Source organism: Polyodon spathula, chromosome 8, assembly GCF_017654505.1.
Source record: "Polyodon spathula isolate WHYD16114869_AA chromosome 8, ASM1765450v1, whole genome shotgun sequence".
Lineage (NCBI taxonomy): Eukaryota > Metazoa > Chordata > Actinopteri > Acipenseriformes > Polyodontidae > Polyodon > Polyodon spathula.
In genome coordinates, this window is record NC_054541.1 from 32,567,431 (window position 1) to 32,585,987 (window position 18,557).

At 36.3% G+C, this 18,557-nt stretch overlaps 1 protein-coding gene across 1 annotated transcript; it reads right to left on the reverse strand.

Moving 5' to 3' along the window:
- Nucleotides 1-695: 695 nt before the first annotated feature.
- si:dkey-42p14.3 (EF-hand calcium-binding domain-containing protein 10) lies at nucleotides 696-10,749 on the reverse strand. Its single transcript, XM_041258503.1, has 4 exons — nucleotides 10,641-10,749; nucleotides 3,391-3,555; nucleotides 2,406-2,496; nucleotides 696-1,581 (listed from the first exon to the last, which is right to left on the reverse strand). Exons 1-4 carry the CDS (start codon nucleotides 10,741-10,743, stop codon nucleotides 1,539-1,541), a joined length of 402 nt encoding a protein of 133 aa, XP_041114437.1. The 5' UTR covers nucleotides 10,744-10,749; the 3' UTR covers nucleotides 696-1,538.
- Nucleotides 10,750-18,557: the final 7,808 nt, after the last annotated feature.

Consider the following 18,557-nt stretch of genomic DNA (forward strand, 5'->3'; position numbering starts at 1 on the left):
AAATTAAAATGTGTTCACGTATATATGCTAGGGTATATGACATTATACTGTATATGCACACACATTTCAAGTACATAATCTTGAATTTCAAAACAAAGCGTTATTCTGTTCTAGTCCTATTCTTAATCATAAATATGTAAATTAAACTATTTTTCGTTGGTCCTTGTTTAGTCATTCCAATCCATTATTTTGTCTCCTTATCTGTCTGTTTGACAGTTCAATTCAGTAACTCACAGTGATCGTGTGGTTTCTTCTTTCTTCCTCAGCCTTCTTCTTACAAGACCAGTTTGTCTCACAATTTCTTCAGTTGTTTGCTTACTATTCTATTAATAGCACCACTGATGTATGCCAGCGTATGCAGATTCTGATCAGATTAAATTAGGTTTGGAACAGCTTTAGCCACAATTAAACAATAAGTGTTTCTAAGACTTTTTTGTAATGGTCATAATTGAAACAAACAGACCCATTTAAAAATGATTTCCTTTCCATACTTTAAAGTCACTGATTCTCCAGCAACAGGATTGTCAGTCAGTATCCCATATTGTCTCTTGACTGGATTTGTCACTATGATATGCTCTGCATTCAGCAGGGAATTGCTGTGAAAAGTACCAGTCTCACACTGGAATGGATCCACACAAAGGAATAACAATGGAGCAATTACACGAATTCCAAGTTGTGTTTTAATGGATCACATTATTAACCACCTGAATGTTCTGTGGTCTAAATAAGGTGTTAAGGGCCCACATTTTCTTTAGTGTTTTAAAAGTATAAATGTACCCACACTACTCCCAATCACCACAATCTGGCACATTTAATGCATGCACACATTTGTAAACCTACGCCTCTTCATAATAATAGAATACAGCTAAAATACAAGCTTGCTTAATGGCAAATTTAACTTGAAACAGCCTACCTGTAAGGTGTCCATAAATGCGTGTTTTAAATTCAGATTTCAAAGTTCAGTTATGAATAAATGATGCTGCACTTTTTATAAAGACCTGTTTCTCTAAGATTTGATCTGTGACAATATGTTCTCACAAATTAGGTAAGACAAAAAGAACTAGATAAAACAGAACTACAGGTATTTAAGTGTAAAGCATATCCCCTGACAAAGATATAAACAAATAAGTCACTGGCATTTAACCCCAGAAACCATAGCTGTTAATACACAAGTCTCATCATGACTAAGTATATAAGCATGTGATGTGATGAAAAAATATTACATCATAGATAACCAGATTATGACTTTCAATAACTTGTGTTAAAATTTTCAAAGCATATTTAATCACAATTTAGATGCGTTACTATGTGTAAAATGGCAGCACTATGAACAAATTGGTATATGACCTATACGTAATAATGTTAAAAATGTCAAATTACTGTAAAAAGCAAAATAAATTAGTTTTCATAAGCACTGCATCTTTATTTGCTAAATGTGCATGCTGATTGTAAAAAATTAATGAAGGTAAACTTCACAAGATCAGGTCAATGTGCAACATACACAGTAGGTTACAGTGATACAGAAATCATTTGTGTTGTCATGATTTAAAAGTCGCAGAAGACTTTATTAATCCATCCTTCCTGCAAAAAAATAAAAAAAAGACATGGTATTAACTTTTGTACAGCCATTCATCTGCATTTATGTATCCTGGACTAGGATTTGGTCATTTTTGCTAGTGTACGTGGGGGCCATTGTCTTGCTGGAAAACAAAACTCTGACCAATTTACAACCATTCTGAGAATGACAGTATCTTCTACTTTTTCTTATATTTTTACACTCCGTACAAACTATGTTAAGTTAACATCCATGTTGTTGCCACTTTATGTACAGACCATCAGCAATTTACTAGTTTCTAAGAATATTGCTGGACTGATTTTTTTGTTTTTGTTTTTGTTAAAGGTTATCTATTGTTCCACCCAGGTGCCTTTTAATAACTTGATACTATGGTACTAGGGTAATGACAGCATATTGTAAATATCACCCTAAAACACTGTGTCTACATGCTGATATAATTATCTGTCTTCATTTCAACCAGAGCAAGCAATTTAGCTGGCATGTATAAAATGGTCTGTGAGGTGGTCAGTGATGTCCAGCTGCGACCTGAAGCAAAACAAACAGTCCCTAATCATAAACTTGAGAATCATAGAATACAGCTGTTTACTAAATAAAGCTAACAAGTCAGTGTTTTGACTATATCATCCAAAATCATTAAAAAAATAATGAATATTTTATTTATTAATGTATGTAGTTATTATGGTATTGTTTACAAGGGGGTCTTGTTATTATGGTACTCAAACAGCTATCACAATGTAGGCAAAGTGCAAGAGTCTCACTAAACTCAAAATACATGCAATTAAACTTTTCAGTTTTATTATTTTCCTTCATAAACACAAACAATACTCACGCTTCTTTCTTGAATGTTTCCAGTGTTATTCTGTTGTAATCTGCTCCTTGTGGAAATGCATCAAACTGTTTTAACCCTATGGTATTCAGCGCTAAACAAAAAAAAAAAAAAAAAAAACCAAAAAATGTTTATATATATATATATATATATATATATATATATATATATATATATATATATATATATATATATATATATATATATATAGAACATAAGAACATAAGAAAGTTTACAAACGAGAGGAGGCCATTCGGCCCATCTTGCTCGTTTGGTTGTTAGTAGCTTATTGATCCCAAAATCTCATCAAGCAGCTTCTTGAAGGATCCCAGGGTGTCAGCTTCAACAACATTACTGGGGAGTTGATTCCAGACCCTCACAATTCTCTGTGTAAAAAAGTGTCTCCTATTTTCTGTTCTGAATGCCCCTTTTTCTAAACTCCATTTGTGACCCCTGGTCCTTGTTTCTTTTTTCAGGCTGAAAAAGTCCCTTGGGTCGACACTGTCAATACCTTTTAGAATTTTGAATGCTTGAATTAGGTCGCCACGTAGTCTTCTTTGTTCAAGACTGAATAGATTCAATTCTTTTAGCCTGTCTGCATATGACATGCCTTTTAAGCCCGGAATAATTCTGGTCGCTCTTCTTTGCACTCTTTCTAGAGCAGCAATATCTTTTTTATAGCGAGGTGACCAGAACTGAACACAATATTCAAGATGAGGTCTTACTAGTGCATTGTACAGTTTTAACATTACTTCCCTTGATTTAAATTCAACACTTTTCACAATGTATCCGATATATATATATAAAAAATCAGGGAGATTCTTATACTGTACAGAGAACAATATTGTTCATAACTATGAAATACTAAATAGTGCTAAGCATTTCTAGAACAACATTGGTGGACCAGACTAATAACTAGAGTGATTGAAACATTATAAAAAGGTAGAGCACAGGTGAAAAAGTAAACAAAAAAAAAAACATAGCTTACCTTCTTTATACTGTCCGAGAGTAATATATCCTTGCCTTGTGGGATCCAGTATTCCAAAAATCGCCTCCAAATTTGATTCATTAAATAGACAAGGATAATCCCTAGATGTTGTTCTGGCTAATTTCAGCCTCTCAAGTTGAGTTATCAAAAACTCACAGGGTCTTTCTGTGTAAACAAAATAAAATAAATATAATTGTATAATCTAATAATCTAATGATTATGGGGTGCCATGTGTAAGAAGAAAAAATAATAAAAAATTCCAGATTTACCTTAAATCTTGTATGTTTTCCCCAGATTTATAAATCTTGTGAAAATAAATACTTTTTTTTTTTTAATGTATCCATTCAGATTTATTTATAAATCTTAAAATATTTAGCAAGTTTTCAACATTTAAATGCTAAATCTTTATTTTAAAAATAAATATATATTTTCTTATTAAATATTTATTTTGCGAATAATGATTTAGCTGTTTGCAAATCTGGATTTTGTGAACTTAAATGTTTAATTAAATCTTAAATCTCTAAAAAGATTTAACACTTAGCTAAATCTTAAACTAAATCTTAAATCTCTTAACAAGATTTAACATTTAGCTAAATATTTAACTGGTCAGCTAAATCTGGAGTTTGTATGCAAATGAGCTCTGCCCACTTTGTGCTTAAACTAAAGTCAGCATTCTTAGAAGGGGCGGTGAAATACTGAATATCCACGGTCTTTGGTCACGTTCACGTTCAGACAGACATCATGGCTGATTCCAATAATTTACATTAAGGCCACCATACACTGGATGATTTTGTCGCCTGCAATATGACGGTCCTGTCTATGATGATAAATCATAAACAAAATCGTCCTGTCTATGATGATAAATCGTCTCTCGTCTGCCAGAAACGACAGGTCGTCAGAGAATAGAGCTCCCCTCTATTCTGGGCAACAAGTCGCTCTGAATCAACCGATAAGTGTGGCAGCTGATGTCACGTGGTAAAGGTCATTCAAACAACTTGAAGAAATGGTGTCTGTAGTTACGTCCATTGAGAAATTTATTGATCTCAATGAGAAATATCCATGTTTATATAATATGAAAAAGAAACAGCATGATGATAAAAATTAAAAGAGGAGGTTTTTATGTTTAGATTTGAAAAGCCCAGGCCGGACAGACCTACCGGTCAATCTCTATTAGAAAATACATTTTTAAAATACATTTTTAAAAAGGCATAGTCCGTCCCTTGCTATACCAGACATGTCAGGAGACAGGTGGGTTGTCCAAAAAAAATGACTGCTGCCCTGAGAAATAACATTGTGTTTTTTCACAGTTGGCCTTAGTACATAAATAAATACTTACAGCTATAGCGTACTTTCTTTCTTTCTTTATACTTTTTAGCGTATAGGCTATCGGTAACAAAAAACACATTGTGATGCTGTGTTCACATTACTGTACAATGCGAAAAAATTATGATTTAAAATTGAAACAAAATGGTTTTAGCGCTTTTTTTTTCTTTTACCGTAATCCTACTTCATGCACAATTAATATAACAGATAATGGTGCATGATACTGTAACGTTGTGTGAAATTAAAGCAGACTCACACAAGCAGGATCTTCGTTTTCCGAAAATTGACGGTTTATTATTTTTTACAATAAACAGAACCCCTCTCAGCCACGCTCCACGCCAAAATAATAAACCCCTTTAATTAGCATTTCTCTGAATTTGTTTTGGTTATTCTCTCTCTCAGTCGTTTCCACTACACTTCTGATTCCTCTTGCCATTTTATATATATATATATATATATATATATATATATATATATATATATATATATATATATATATATATACAGACGTGCTCAAATTTGTTGGTACCCTTACAGCTCATTGAAATAATGCTTCATTCCTCCTGAAAAGTCATTCAATTAAAAGCTGTTTTATCATGTATACTTGCATGCCTTTGGTATGTCATAGAATAAAAAAAAAGAAGCTGTGAAAAGAGATGAATTATTGCTTATTCTACAAAGATATTCTAAAATGGCCTGGACACATTTTTTGGTACCCCTTAGAAAAGATAATAAATAATTGGATTATAGTGATATTTCAAACTAAATTAGTTTCTTTAATTAGTATCACACATGTCTCCAATCTTGTAATCAGTCATTCAGCCTATTTAAATGGAGAAAAGTAGTCACTGTGCTGTTTGGTATCATTGTGTGCACCACACTGAACATGGACCAGAGAAAGCAAAGGAGAGAGTTGTCTGAGGAGATCAGAAAGAAAATAATAGACAAGCATGGTAAAGGTAAAGGCTACAAGACCATCTCTAAGCAGCTTCATGTTCCTGCGACAACAGTTGCAAAAATTATTAAGAAGTTTAAGGTCCATGGAACTGTAGGCAACCTCCCTGGGCGCAGCCGCAAGAGGAAAATCGACCCCAGATTGAACAGAAGGATAGTGTGAATGGTAGAAAAAGTACCAAGGATAACTGCCAAAGAGAGACAAGCTGAACTCCAAGGTGAAGGTACGTCAGTTTCTGATCGCACCATCCGTCGCTTTTTGAGCGAAAGTGAACTCCATAGAAGAAGACCCAGGAGGACTCCACTTTTGAAAGAAAAACATAAAAAAGGCAGACTGAAATTTACTAAAATGCATATTGACAAGCCACAATCCTTCTGGGAGAATGTCCTTTGGACAGATGAGTAAAAACTGGAGCTCTCTGGCAAGTCACATCAGCTCTATGTTCACAGACGAAAAAATGAAGCTTTCAAAGAAAAATACACCATACCTACAGTGAAACATGGAGGAGGCTCGGTTATGTTTTGGGGCTGCTTTGCTGCGCCTGGCACAGGGTGCCTTGAATTTGTGCAGGGCACAATGAAATCTCAAGACTAACAAGGCATTCTGGAACAAAACGTACTGCCCAGTGTCAGAAAGCTCTGTCTCAGTCACAGGTCATGGGTCCTCCAACAGGATAATGACCCAAAACACACAGCTAAAAGCACCTAAGAATGGATAAGAACAAAACATTTGACTATTCTGAAGTGGCCTTCTATGAGTCCTGATCTGAATTCTATCGAACATCTATGGAAAGAGCTGAAACGTGCAGTCTGGAGAAGGCACCCATCAAACCTGAGACAGCTGGAGCAGTCTGCTCAGGAAGAGTGGGCCAAACTACCTGTTAACAGGTGCAGAAGTCTCACTGAGAGCTACAGAAAACATTTGATTGCAGTGATTGCCTCTAAAGGTTGTGCAACAAAATATTAGGTTAGCGGTCCCATCATTTTTGTCCATGCCATTTTCATTTGTTTTATTATTTACAATATTATGTTGAATAAAAAATCAAAAGCAAAGTCTGATTTCTATCAAATATGGAATAAACAGTGGTGGATGCCAATTACTTTTGTCAGTTTCAAGTTATTTCAGAGAAAATTGTGCATTCTTCGTTTTTTGTGGAGGGGTAACAACAAAATTGAGCACGTCTGTATATATATATATATATATATATATATATATATATATATATATATATATATATATACACACACACACACACACACACACACACACACACACACACACACACACTGATTGTACAAAACATTAGGAACACCTTCCTAATATTGTGTTGCACCACCTTTTGCCCTCAGAACAGCCTCAATTCGTCAGGGCATGGACTCTACAAGGTGTCAAAAGCGTTCCACAGGGATGCTGACCGATGTTGACTCCAATGCTTCCTACAGTTGTGTCAAGTTGGCTGGTAGTGAATCTCTACTCCGAATAGCTCGTTCCATCTTATCCCACAGATGCTCAATTGGATTGAGATCTGGTGACTGGGCAGGCCACTGCAGTAAACTGAATTCACTGTCATGTTCGTGGAACCATTCCTGGATAATCCTAGCCTTGTGGCAAGTGGGCATTATCCTGCTGAAAAAATCCATTAGCAGATGGATACACTGCTGCCATGAAGGGATGCTCCCGATTGGCAATGATGTTCAGATATCCTGTGGCTCCACTTTATCAAGGGGCCCAATGCATGCCATGAAAATACACCCCACACCATCACACCAACACCGCCAGCCTGCAATGTTTACATGCGGCATGATAGATGCATGTACTTACATGGTTTTCTCCATACCCTAGTCCTCCCATCAGCGTGAAACAGCAGGAACTGGGATTCATCAAACCAGGCAATATTTTTCCAATCCTCCAGTGTCGAGTGTTTTCATTCCTTAGCCACTGCAACCACAGTTTCTTGTGTTTTGCTGAAAGAAGTCGAACTCTGTTAGGTCGTCGGCTGCCATACCCCATTCGTGTCAAGGTACGACGAGTTGTTCATTCTTTTACGTGTCTTTCTTCACCAATGTTGTACTGGACTGTCAGTTGACTAACTGTAGCACAATTCATGTCAGCCTCCTTTGGCCTCTTTCATCAATGAGCCATTTTCGACCATTGGCCTGCTGTTGGCTAGATGTCCTTTGGGTGGTGGACCATCCTTGATACACACGGAAAACTGCTGAACGTTAAAAACCCAACACTCAAACCGGTGTGCCTGGCACTTTCTACCATACCCCGTTCAAAGGCACTTAAATCTTTTGTCTTGCCCATTTACCCTCTGAATGGCACACATACACAATCTATGACTCAATTGTGTCAAGGCTTAAAAATCCTCCTTTAACCTGTCTCCCCTTGATCTACACTGATTGAAGTCGATTTATCAGGTTCCACTAAGGGATCATAGCTTTCACCTGCATTCACCTTGTCAGTCTATTTCATGGAAAGAGCAGGTGTTCCTACTGTTTTGTACACTCAGTGTATATCATGTATGTATGTATGTAAAACCCGCACCCCCGTTTACATTAACTGTTTTTCAAAGCAAGAGTTGCACAAGCATATTAAACCGCCAGTCCTCCTTCTGCCATTCTCTCACTGAACCCTAACGACAAAATCGACCTGTGTATGGCGAGAAGGTTCTCGTGATAAATCACTGGCGACTTATTCGCCGACAACAAAAATCGCTCTGTGTATCGTGGCCTTTAAATTATCGAGCATGCAGTTGCTACACCAACAGCAACTGCACACTCAATAATTGAATGTAAATTATAGGAATCAGCCATGATGTCTGTCTGAACGTGAACCTGACCAAAGACTGTGGATATTCAGTATTTCGCCCGCCCCTCCTTTGCCACTCCTTTGCTTATGTAAAGCACAAAGCGGGTGGAGCTCATTTGCAAACTCCAGATTTAGTTTGCCAGTTAAATATTTAGCTAAATGTTAAATCTTGTTAGAGATTTAAGATTTAGTTAAATATTTAAGTTCACAAAATCCAGATTTATTTGCTAACAGCTAAATGTTGATTCTCAAAATAAATATTTAATAAGAAAATATATATTTGTTTTTAAAATATAGATTTAGTATTTAAATGTTGAAAACTTGCTAAATATTTTAAGATTTATAAATTATATCTGAATATACACATTTAATATATATATATATATATATATATATATATATATATATATATATATATATATATATATATATATATATATATATATATTTTTTTTTTTTTTTTTTTTTTCACAACATTATCAAATCTGTGGAAAAAATACAAGATGTAAGTTAAATCTGGTACTCCATAAATTATAGCAGTTATATTAACTACCATCTACTAGCTGTTGCTACAATCTTTAACATGTAAAACCTGTATTTTAAAAAACATATGGGGCACTACACCTTAAGGTTACAGTTTAAAATATTGATTTGTATTTTGTATCATTTTTACCCACTGCCATATTTAATATTAATAGGCAAATAATTTTACACACACATTGGTACAGACTGAACAATCTGTTACAATCTCCATTATGTTCAAGAAAGAACAATTAAAGGAACACTGTATATTTATTGTTAATCACCATACTGTTTCTGTACTCATGGACATTTGGCATATTTTACCTCTGGGACAGTCTCTGAGCATGGCAGAAACTTTGTAATGAGACCAATATAATCATTACCACTATGGTATGCACGGTAATTTGTTATTAACTGAAACCGAGGCACACTTCCTAACTCCTAATTTTTATAATGGCATCATTACACAAATAATATTCTCAGGCTTGTAGAGACTTCCAAAAATGGTAAAATATGCTGTTGACTATTAACCATGTCATGTCAATCATGGATGAGGGCAGAAAAAGTAGAAAATTACGATTAAGCTGATTGTATTATATACATTGCATAACAAACACACATACATATATATATATATATATATATATATATATATATATATATATATATTTATATATATATATATATAAACAAACTCACACACACACACACACACATTGTTAAATTCTGAGCAAAATGTGTTATTGTATTTTCATGGGAACAGTTAAAGCTGGGGAAAAAATACAAAAACAACTCCAAAATGTGTAGTCTAGTAAATCAGGTGTTCTTAATCCTGGTCCTGGGGGAACACTGCTCTGCTAGTTTTTGTTCAAACCAAGCGCTCAATTACATAACTGAACCTTTAATCGAACTAATAATTAGCTTAATTTGACTTTTTAAATAGAGTAGCTTATAAAAGAATTTAAGTTCATTCTACAATTTTATAGCTAAATTCAAGGAGAACATGGGAGCGTACTCGGAGGAGCAAGGCGAGCGCTTCCACCAGGATATACTGGACTTTGAACGCCGCTACCAAGGACAGTATAACGAGAACATGATGGGAGACTACATTTGGGGGCTGATTCGTGAAAGTGATCTACAGTATAATCGTAAATCTCGAAAAACTACTCACTTCTAAATATTTTGTAGTCATTTTTGTATTACTTTAGTATAAATACATGTTAATTTGGATTAATATGTTGTTTTGTTCTGACTTTATGTGAACGAAAAGACACAAATTCGCCCGTTTTCTCATTGGAAATAGGTAAATTTCAAAATATCACTGTCCTGGTCACAAAAGCAAAGTTTGTGGGGAATAATAGCCATTTTCTATACTTTGGAGGCATAAGCAATTAGGAAATAACACTTACTACCCAGGGACCAAAAAAAAATTGTTACACGGTGTTATCATCTTACTTTGTTCCACCTATCCTAGCCAGCGTTAATTTGCAATATCTTTATTTTATCCGTCATATATACTTTCAATTTGCTTGAACTCAGTAAGGTAGTAGGTCCCTCCCTGCTTGTAGTTTTGTGTACATACTTGAATACTGACACTGTCATTACTAAAACAAAGCGAAACAAAACTGGACATTCTTACCTGGTCTGTGGAAGAAGAGCATACTCGTAAGGTTATCCATAAGTTCTAATATTTTATGTTTCTCCAGATAATTCTTTGCGTCCAGTTCCCGAGATGTCGCCATGTTTGTTATTTTGTTAGAATTCTGTTGCTAGGATACCGCTGTCTCTGGCGTCAGAAATTAAAAAAAAAAAAAAAAACGGTGTCCATGGGACACATTCTAGTGAGCAAGTACAGCCTTCGGAATGTAATACATTTTATTTTGCATGGATGTAAAATCATTGTGCCCTAGTGTCCCTCGTAAAGAACCTTTAGAAGCTTGTCAAAAAACATTAGATAAAACTAGATAAATCAATACCAACAGCAGAGGTAATGAACATGATCAACGTAGTTTTAGAAAACAGGTATTTTACATTTGTTGATAAGAATAAAACTATGGTAGAGCAAGGATTTAAATTATGAATACATTTTGCCAGAACATACATGGGGAAATGGGAAGAACAACTACTAAGAAAATCGGAAAGAGAACCTTTAGAATACATTTGGTTCGTAGATTATATTTCTGTCCTTTGCACACCCAATACGCACTAAAAGGGCAGTCCCAACGGGTCAAGGGATAAGAATACACAAAATATGCTCAAAAGAAAGTGACTATGTCAAACAAAGACATGTATTAAAAAAAAAAAAAAAAAAAAACTTAAAGAGGATACAAAGAATTAGAAACAGAGTTAAGAAGAGTCCCATTAGGAATGACTTACTCTAAACTTTTGGCTAACATTTCTAAGATAGTTTGGAAACACTTGCGGATTCTACATAATTCAGAAAAATTGAAAAAAAAAAGTATTTCTTAAGGCCCCAGTTGTAGCATTCAAAAGAAGCTAATTTAGGTGATATTTTAGTTCACAGTAAACATAAAATAATAATTGACAGAATAGGTTCTACAAATACTTACACTAGTACATGTAAAGTGTGTAAATACATGGACAAAAGTAAAAATACAATTAAACGAACAACACATATCCACTAAAAACTAATACCTACAGTAAAATAGCAATGTTGTTTATGGAATAGCCTGGGGAAAATGTGATGAAATAAAATATGTTGGAGAGACTGGATATAAAATAATTCAGAAACACCTTTCATTAATTAGAAATTTAAAAATTAATGAACCAATAATACAGCACTTCACCAGTCAAGGACATGACATAAATGATGTAAAGTTTGTAGTATTAAAACAGCTGAAATTAGACAATGCGGCATATAGAAGAATAAAAGAAAGTAAACGAATAAATAGACTGAACATGATTATGCCAGCGGGACTCAACATAAAATAATGAACTAATTAACACCAATAAATATATAACATTTAAATAAATAAACAGGAGGAGCCAGCATTTCATGATAATATAAATATAAGCGTATATAAAATAATGTTAATTAGAATTAATACAGATTTAAAGATAGAAGTAAAAACGATGTCAATATATAGAACACCATTACATCATGTAAGAATAAATCATGGATTTGAATATAAACAATAACAAGTAGTTGTAATGCTGTCAGAAACCTATAAATACCAATGTTTTGATTGTCACCTTTTGTTGCCTTATAGCCTGGAATTAAAATGAATTACATTTTTTTTTTCATTTACCTACACATCCTACACCACAACCTCTAAGTGAAGAAAATATTCTAGAAATGTGTAGAAAATTAATAAAAAATAAAAACTGAAGTATCTTGGTTGGATAAGTGTCCACCCCCCTTGTAATAGCAATCCTAAATTAGCTCAGGTGTAACCAATCACCTTCAAAATCACACATCAAGTTAAGTGGCCTCCACCTGTGTTAAATTGTAGTGATTCACGTAATTTCCAGATAAATTCAGCAGTTCCTGTAGGTTCCCTCTGCTAGATAGTGCATTTCAAAGCAAAGACTCAACCATGAGCACCAAGGAGCTTTCAAAAGAACTAAGGGACAAAGTTTTTGAAAGGCACAGATCAGGGGATAGGTATAAAAAAATATCAAAAGCCTTGAATATCCCTTGGAGCACAGTCAAGACGATTATTAAGAAGTGGAAGGTGTATGGCAAAACCAAGACCCTGCCTAGATCAGACAGTCCCTCCAAACTGGATGACCGAGCAAGAAGGAGACTGATCAGAGAGGCTACCAAGAGGCCAATGGCAACTTTACAAGAGCTGCAGACTTTTATGGCCAAGACTGGTCAAAGTGTGCATGTGACAACAATATCCCAAGCACTCCACAAATCTAGCCTGTATGGTAGGGTGGCAAGAAGGAAGCCATTACTCAAGAAAGCCCACCTTGAATCCCATTTGAAGTATGCAAAAAAAAACACTCGGGAGATTCTGTAGCCATGGGGCAAAAAGTTTTGTGGTCTGACAAAACTAAAATGGAACTTTTTGGCCTAAATGCAAAACGTTATGTTTGGCGCAAGCCCAACACAGCGCATCACCCAAAGAACACTATCTCTACTGTTAAGCATGGTGGTGACAGCATCATGTTATGGGGATGTTTCTCATCGGCAGGGACTGGTTCACTTGTCAGGAAAGAAGTGAAAATGAATGGAGCAAAGTACAGAGAAGTCCTTGAGGAAAACCTGCTGCACTCTGCAAGAAAGCTGAAACTGAGATGGAAGTTCACCTTTCAGCATGACACAACCCAAACCACACAGCCAAAGCTACACTGGAGTGGCTAAGGAACAAAAAAGGTAAATGTGCTTAAGTGGCCCAGTCAGAGCCCCAACCTAAATCCAATCAAAAATTTGTGACATGACTTGAAGATTGCTGTCCATCAACGCTCCCCAAGGAACTTGACAGAGCTTGAACAGTTTTGTAAATGGTCAAATATTGCCAAATCTAGGTGTGTAAAGTTGGTAGAGACCTATCCCAACAGACTCGCAGCTGTTATCGCTGCCAAAGGTGCTTCCACAAAGTATTAACTCAGAGGGGTGGAGACTTATCCAATTATGCTCTTTCAGTTTTATATTTAATATAATTTTTTTTTTCACAATCAAAACTTTTTTTCCTCTTAAGTGTGGAGTATGGTGTGTAGATAAGTGGGAAAAAATCCTCATTTAAATGCATGAAACTCTGATGCACTGACACAACACAATGTGAAAAAAGTTCAGTATAACATATACAACATATATACATATATATAACATATACACTAGGGAAACAAAAGGTGTTCAGCAGAATGCTTTGTGAAATATTTATGAAGCATTCAAATCAACATCACTACATTTCCAGTAGCCTGACATCACATTGATGAAGATCACCATCTGTGGGATCAGTCAATGTTTTGGAACAAATGATATTCGGAAACAAAGGGAATGATACGTTACGGATGTAACCCCGGTTCCCTGAAAGAGAAGATGACCGCCAGTGATTCTTTTGGGATATGCCTGCTTGTTAGGTATTCTCTGAGTATTTTATATCAAAGCTGCCGATAGGCCCTTCCGCGGAGTGACACCGCAGTACATATATCGGTCAAAGAGGTAACAGTGAAGAAGGCCCATGACGTAGCCACAGCTCTGGTTGAGCATGCGGCCAGACTCCCAGTTGGGGGTAGGCTGGCATTAGTATATGCAGTCGAAAACTGTGTACACAATCCAATGGGACAGTCGCTGCTTAGAGAGGGCTTGACCTCCATTCGCAAATGAAGAGCTGGTTAGACTAACACAGCGCTCTCGTTCTATTCACATGCCCGAACTTGGCAGAGGGAATTTAATCTCCTATCTGACTCCTCCGCAAAGGGAGGGGGATGGAAAGCCTCTAGTTCCACTGAATGACTCATGTGAAATGCTGTAATCACCTTAGGGAGGAAAGCAGGGTTCGTGCGCAATGAAACCTTGTTGCCATTGTTCCAAACGTGCATACAGGAACTGTGCACTGACAAAGCCTGTAGCTCACTGACCCGCTTAGCAGAGGTGATAGCTAACAAAAAGGCTGTCTTCATAGGGAGATATTTCAGCTCTATGGCATCTATGGGCTCAAACAGGGCCTTTAGTGAGAGCCTCCAGTACCACGTCTACACTCCATTCGGGGAGGATATCCTTTATAGGAGGATGTAACCGCCGAACACCCTTTAGAAAATGGGTGGCCAGTATATGAGTGCCCAGGAATACTGAGTGGATGGGTACATGGCAAGCAAATATGGCTGCTAGGTACACTTTCAACATGGAGGGGGATTTACCCACCTCTAGCAGATCTTGCAGAAACGTAATATAACTGCTATAGGGCAATACATGGGATTGGCCATGTATTGCCTTATAGCCATGCACCAGTTTTGAAAATATTTCCATTTATAGGCGTACAACGCTCTTGTGGAAGAAGTTCTATCGTTCTGCAGCGTACTCACTACTGCATCTGAGAGCCCTAGGGTGGACAGATGGTCCCATTCAGGGGCCAGACCCTCAGTTGGAGTGCTCGGTTCTGGGTACCAGAGGGTGCCTTTCGTCTGACTGCGCAGGGGTGGTAGAGGTGAGCTGAGTCTAAATAATAATTGGGCATTTCAAATTGGGAGAAAATAACAAAAAAATAATTGGCAACAACTAAATTTATACAAAAATAATAAAAATAAATAAATAAATAAAAACCCTTCTGTCTCCCGTGCGTGTCACTGAATTGCTCACCACCTTTCCACAACGTGTCATACAGTAATAGAAATAAGTTGCCTATCTCCTCTGGCCATAAGTAAGGTAAAATTGTCCTCTTTTTTTCTCCCTTTTTTTGGCAGAATTTTACAGATCCCAGGCACTTTTATCCATGCATATGTATATTACAGGACATCAGAGTTTAATGACAATTAACTTGTTTTTGTTAACATGGAAATATACTAGGGAACTGTGGTAAAGTGGTTGATAGTGAGCAGGTGCAAGTGATCAATGAACAGACAGACAATTATAATCCAGGTGCGAAGTTTGTTTAATGATATTTTTGTGTCCAGTGCCTGCCGGATGATGCAGAACATACAGTAAACAATAAATGATGTTAAGTAATACAGCAGTGTGTATTACTTAATTTGTAATTTTGTCCCAAAAATAGTCCCACACCCACTCAAAACACAAAACCTATACAAAAGTCCGTTAGTGCGTGAATTAGTGCTAGTGGTGCAAGTATAATTATTGTGATACAAGTGCAGTGCTGTTCTGGGTTTGTGCTGGCCTCTGGTGACAGCTGCGGAACATGTTAGCTGAGACAGAACAAACAAACACTCACGTTACGGATGCACAAAACACAGGTCCGTCCGGGTCACTTTTCATAAACCAAAATGAAAGGAACAGATTACTTCACTTCAACCCCTATCACCATCACTCATGACCCCTTGGTAAATGATTACAGCCGCTCCTCCAGTCTGCGGCTGCCACATAATTTTCCTTTCGGGTCGATGCAAAACCGAAGAGCCGACCCTTTTCTAAATGACAGACTTCCTTTTAACCCTTGGAACGAAGTATAAGCCTAAGTAGTCCAGGGTACTATGTTCCCGTTACTTAGCGCCCTCACAGGTTGGGAGGGAGATTTACCACCTAGACTCATTGTCTTTCTGTCACAGGAACGCATTTATTTTTACGTCTATAATTTATATTAATTGATTTATTGATATTAAAAAAAGAACTAGTCACATGCATCACACTGGGGAAAAAGAAATAATAAGACCCAGGGAGTTTAATCCACACATATATATATTACAGGACATCCGAGTTTAATGACAATTAATTTGTTTTGTCAACATGGAAATATGCTAGGGAACTTACTTATTGTGATGATTTTATTCTTCTTTAAAAAGGAACATTTGCATGCAAAAATATATATATACCTATAAACCTCCAGCTTGCAAGTGATTTGTGTTACTATCATCAGTGTTACAAGATTACCGGTACTTTAGAAAACAAGTAATATTTTGAAAGATGAAGTCAGTCAGCTGAGAATCCTCAGGACTTATTTTTTACATTTTGGAGATTTTTTTCTCATCATCATTATCATGATTATCATTATGATCATTGTTCATTCATCATCCTGAGATTCTGATCTTGATCTCTGAAAAATGTTGGTTTCCTGTCAGTGTAACGCTCATTGTGGTCCCTATTGGCTCAAAGGAGCACGGTTCCTCTCGATACTGGTTAATGAGAGTAACGCTATCTGTGGTCCCCACTGGACAAAAAGATTTTCTGAGAATTACATTCATATATTTTTATTTTAAAATTATTAAAAAAATATATTGTAACGATCCAGACAATTGCTTTGTTTCATTTTGTCTCGTCTGTCTTTTATGTTACTTGAATTGTAAGGGGAACGGGTCACGCCGTTACTTAGCATGGGAAGGGGGGGTGAGTGAATGAGTGGGGAGAATGTGTGTTGCTATTTCGGGGGTTGCAGAGCATGGATGTGATTGGTTGATGAGCCGGACAGCGGCGGAAAATGACAAGGGATGCATGAGCCTCGGGACTGGAGACAGTCCAATGTTGAACTCGAATGAGAAACTGTGGGTGCCACTGAGTGAGCATGTGAGCTGTGACCAGAGAGAATAAGCAATGAAAGTGCCAAGACTGAAATGTAGGGTTATTATTTGGGTGCCGTGAATTCTGGCCCCTGACAGGAATTATCTGTAGTTTCAAATAAAACAAACATTTTGGGAATTCAACACCGTCTCCCTGAGTACTACTTCCTAAACATGAAAACGTTACAATATACTAAATGAACGGATTAAGCTTATTATGATAGTTTGCAAAATCAGATGAAAGCTTTCAATACAACTGGGCTACTACTTGCAAATGTTGTCAAATGGAAGGAAAAACTTTCTAACGTGAAAGCTAGGGCCTCTGCATTGGAAGCATGTCTTGGGCTCTATTCCCATGCAGGTTTTATACCGCAAACTTTTTAAAAAATAAATGTCCACTCAAGGACATTTATTTTTTTGTTCCTTAGCCACTCCAGTGTAGCTTTCTTTGGCAGTGTGCTTTGGGTCATTGTCATGCTGAAAGGTGAACTTACATCCCAGTTTCAGCTTTCTTGTAGAGGGCAGCAGGTTTTCCTCAAGGACTTCTCTGTTCTTTGCTCCATTATTTTTCCCTTCTATCCTGACCTGTGCCGCAGTCCCTGCCAATGAAAACATCCCCATAACATGATGTTGCCACCACCAAGCTTCACAGTAGGGATAGTGTTTTTTGGGTAATGCGCTGTGTTGGGTTTGCGCCAAACATAGCGCTTTGCATTTAGGCCAAAAAGTTCCATTTTATTTGTCAGACTGCAAAACTTTTTCCCACATGGCTATATTCTAGAATATTATTTCACTTGGAAGTTGTGGGGTAGGATGTGTAGATAAATAAATATATATATATATATATATATATATATATATATATATATATATATATATATATATTATTATTTTAATTCCAGGCTATAAGGCAACAAAATGTGAACATTTTGAAAGATTTGAAATTTTGAAAGACTTTTATGGGTACTGTGGGTGTGTATTATTATATTTATATATATATATATATATATATATATATATATATATATATATATATATATATATATAGGGCTTTCAATGTCACATGAAACATACAGTGTGATTGGTGGAGCAAGGTTCCAGCTGTTTGTATATTGGATGGATACAGACAGTTGGAGCCTTGACACATATTCTAAATCGCTGCACTGCCTTGCAGAACTTCAAAGTATCGGACGGCAGCCATCTTGCTTTTACAGTTATAGATGTAAAGTTGTGACTATGGTGACCAATTACCTGCAAAAAATCCCAAAGGAATAAGCAGACATGCCATTTTGGATTAAGAATAATAAAATGAACTGGAAGATCGCAAAAAATAAAATAAAAATAAAAAAATCACTGATTTTATACTCAATCGCTATCGTCTCACTCTGCAGGTCATCCTAGACCTCATAGTTGAATTGAGGGA

Bases quoted from the DNA above. Each gene is read 5' to 3' on its own strand.
- si:dkey-42p14.3 (XM_041258503.1), bottom strand. From the start codon at position 10,743: ATGGCGACATCTCGGGAACTGGACGCAAAGAATTATCTGGAGAAACAT. The intron at 2,497-3,390 runs GTAAGCTATGTT...TTTTTTGTTTAG, and splicing joins TCTCGGACAGTATAAAGAAG to CGCTGAATACCATAGGGTTA. The intron at 1,582-2,405 runs GTGAGTATTGTT...ATTTTTTTGCAG, and splicing joins GAAACATTCAAGAAAGAAGC to GAAGGATGGATTAATAAAGT.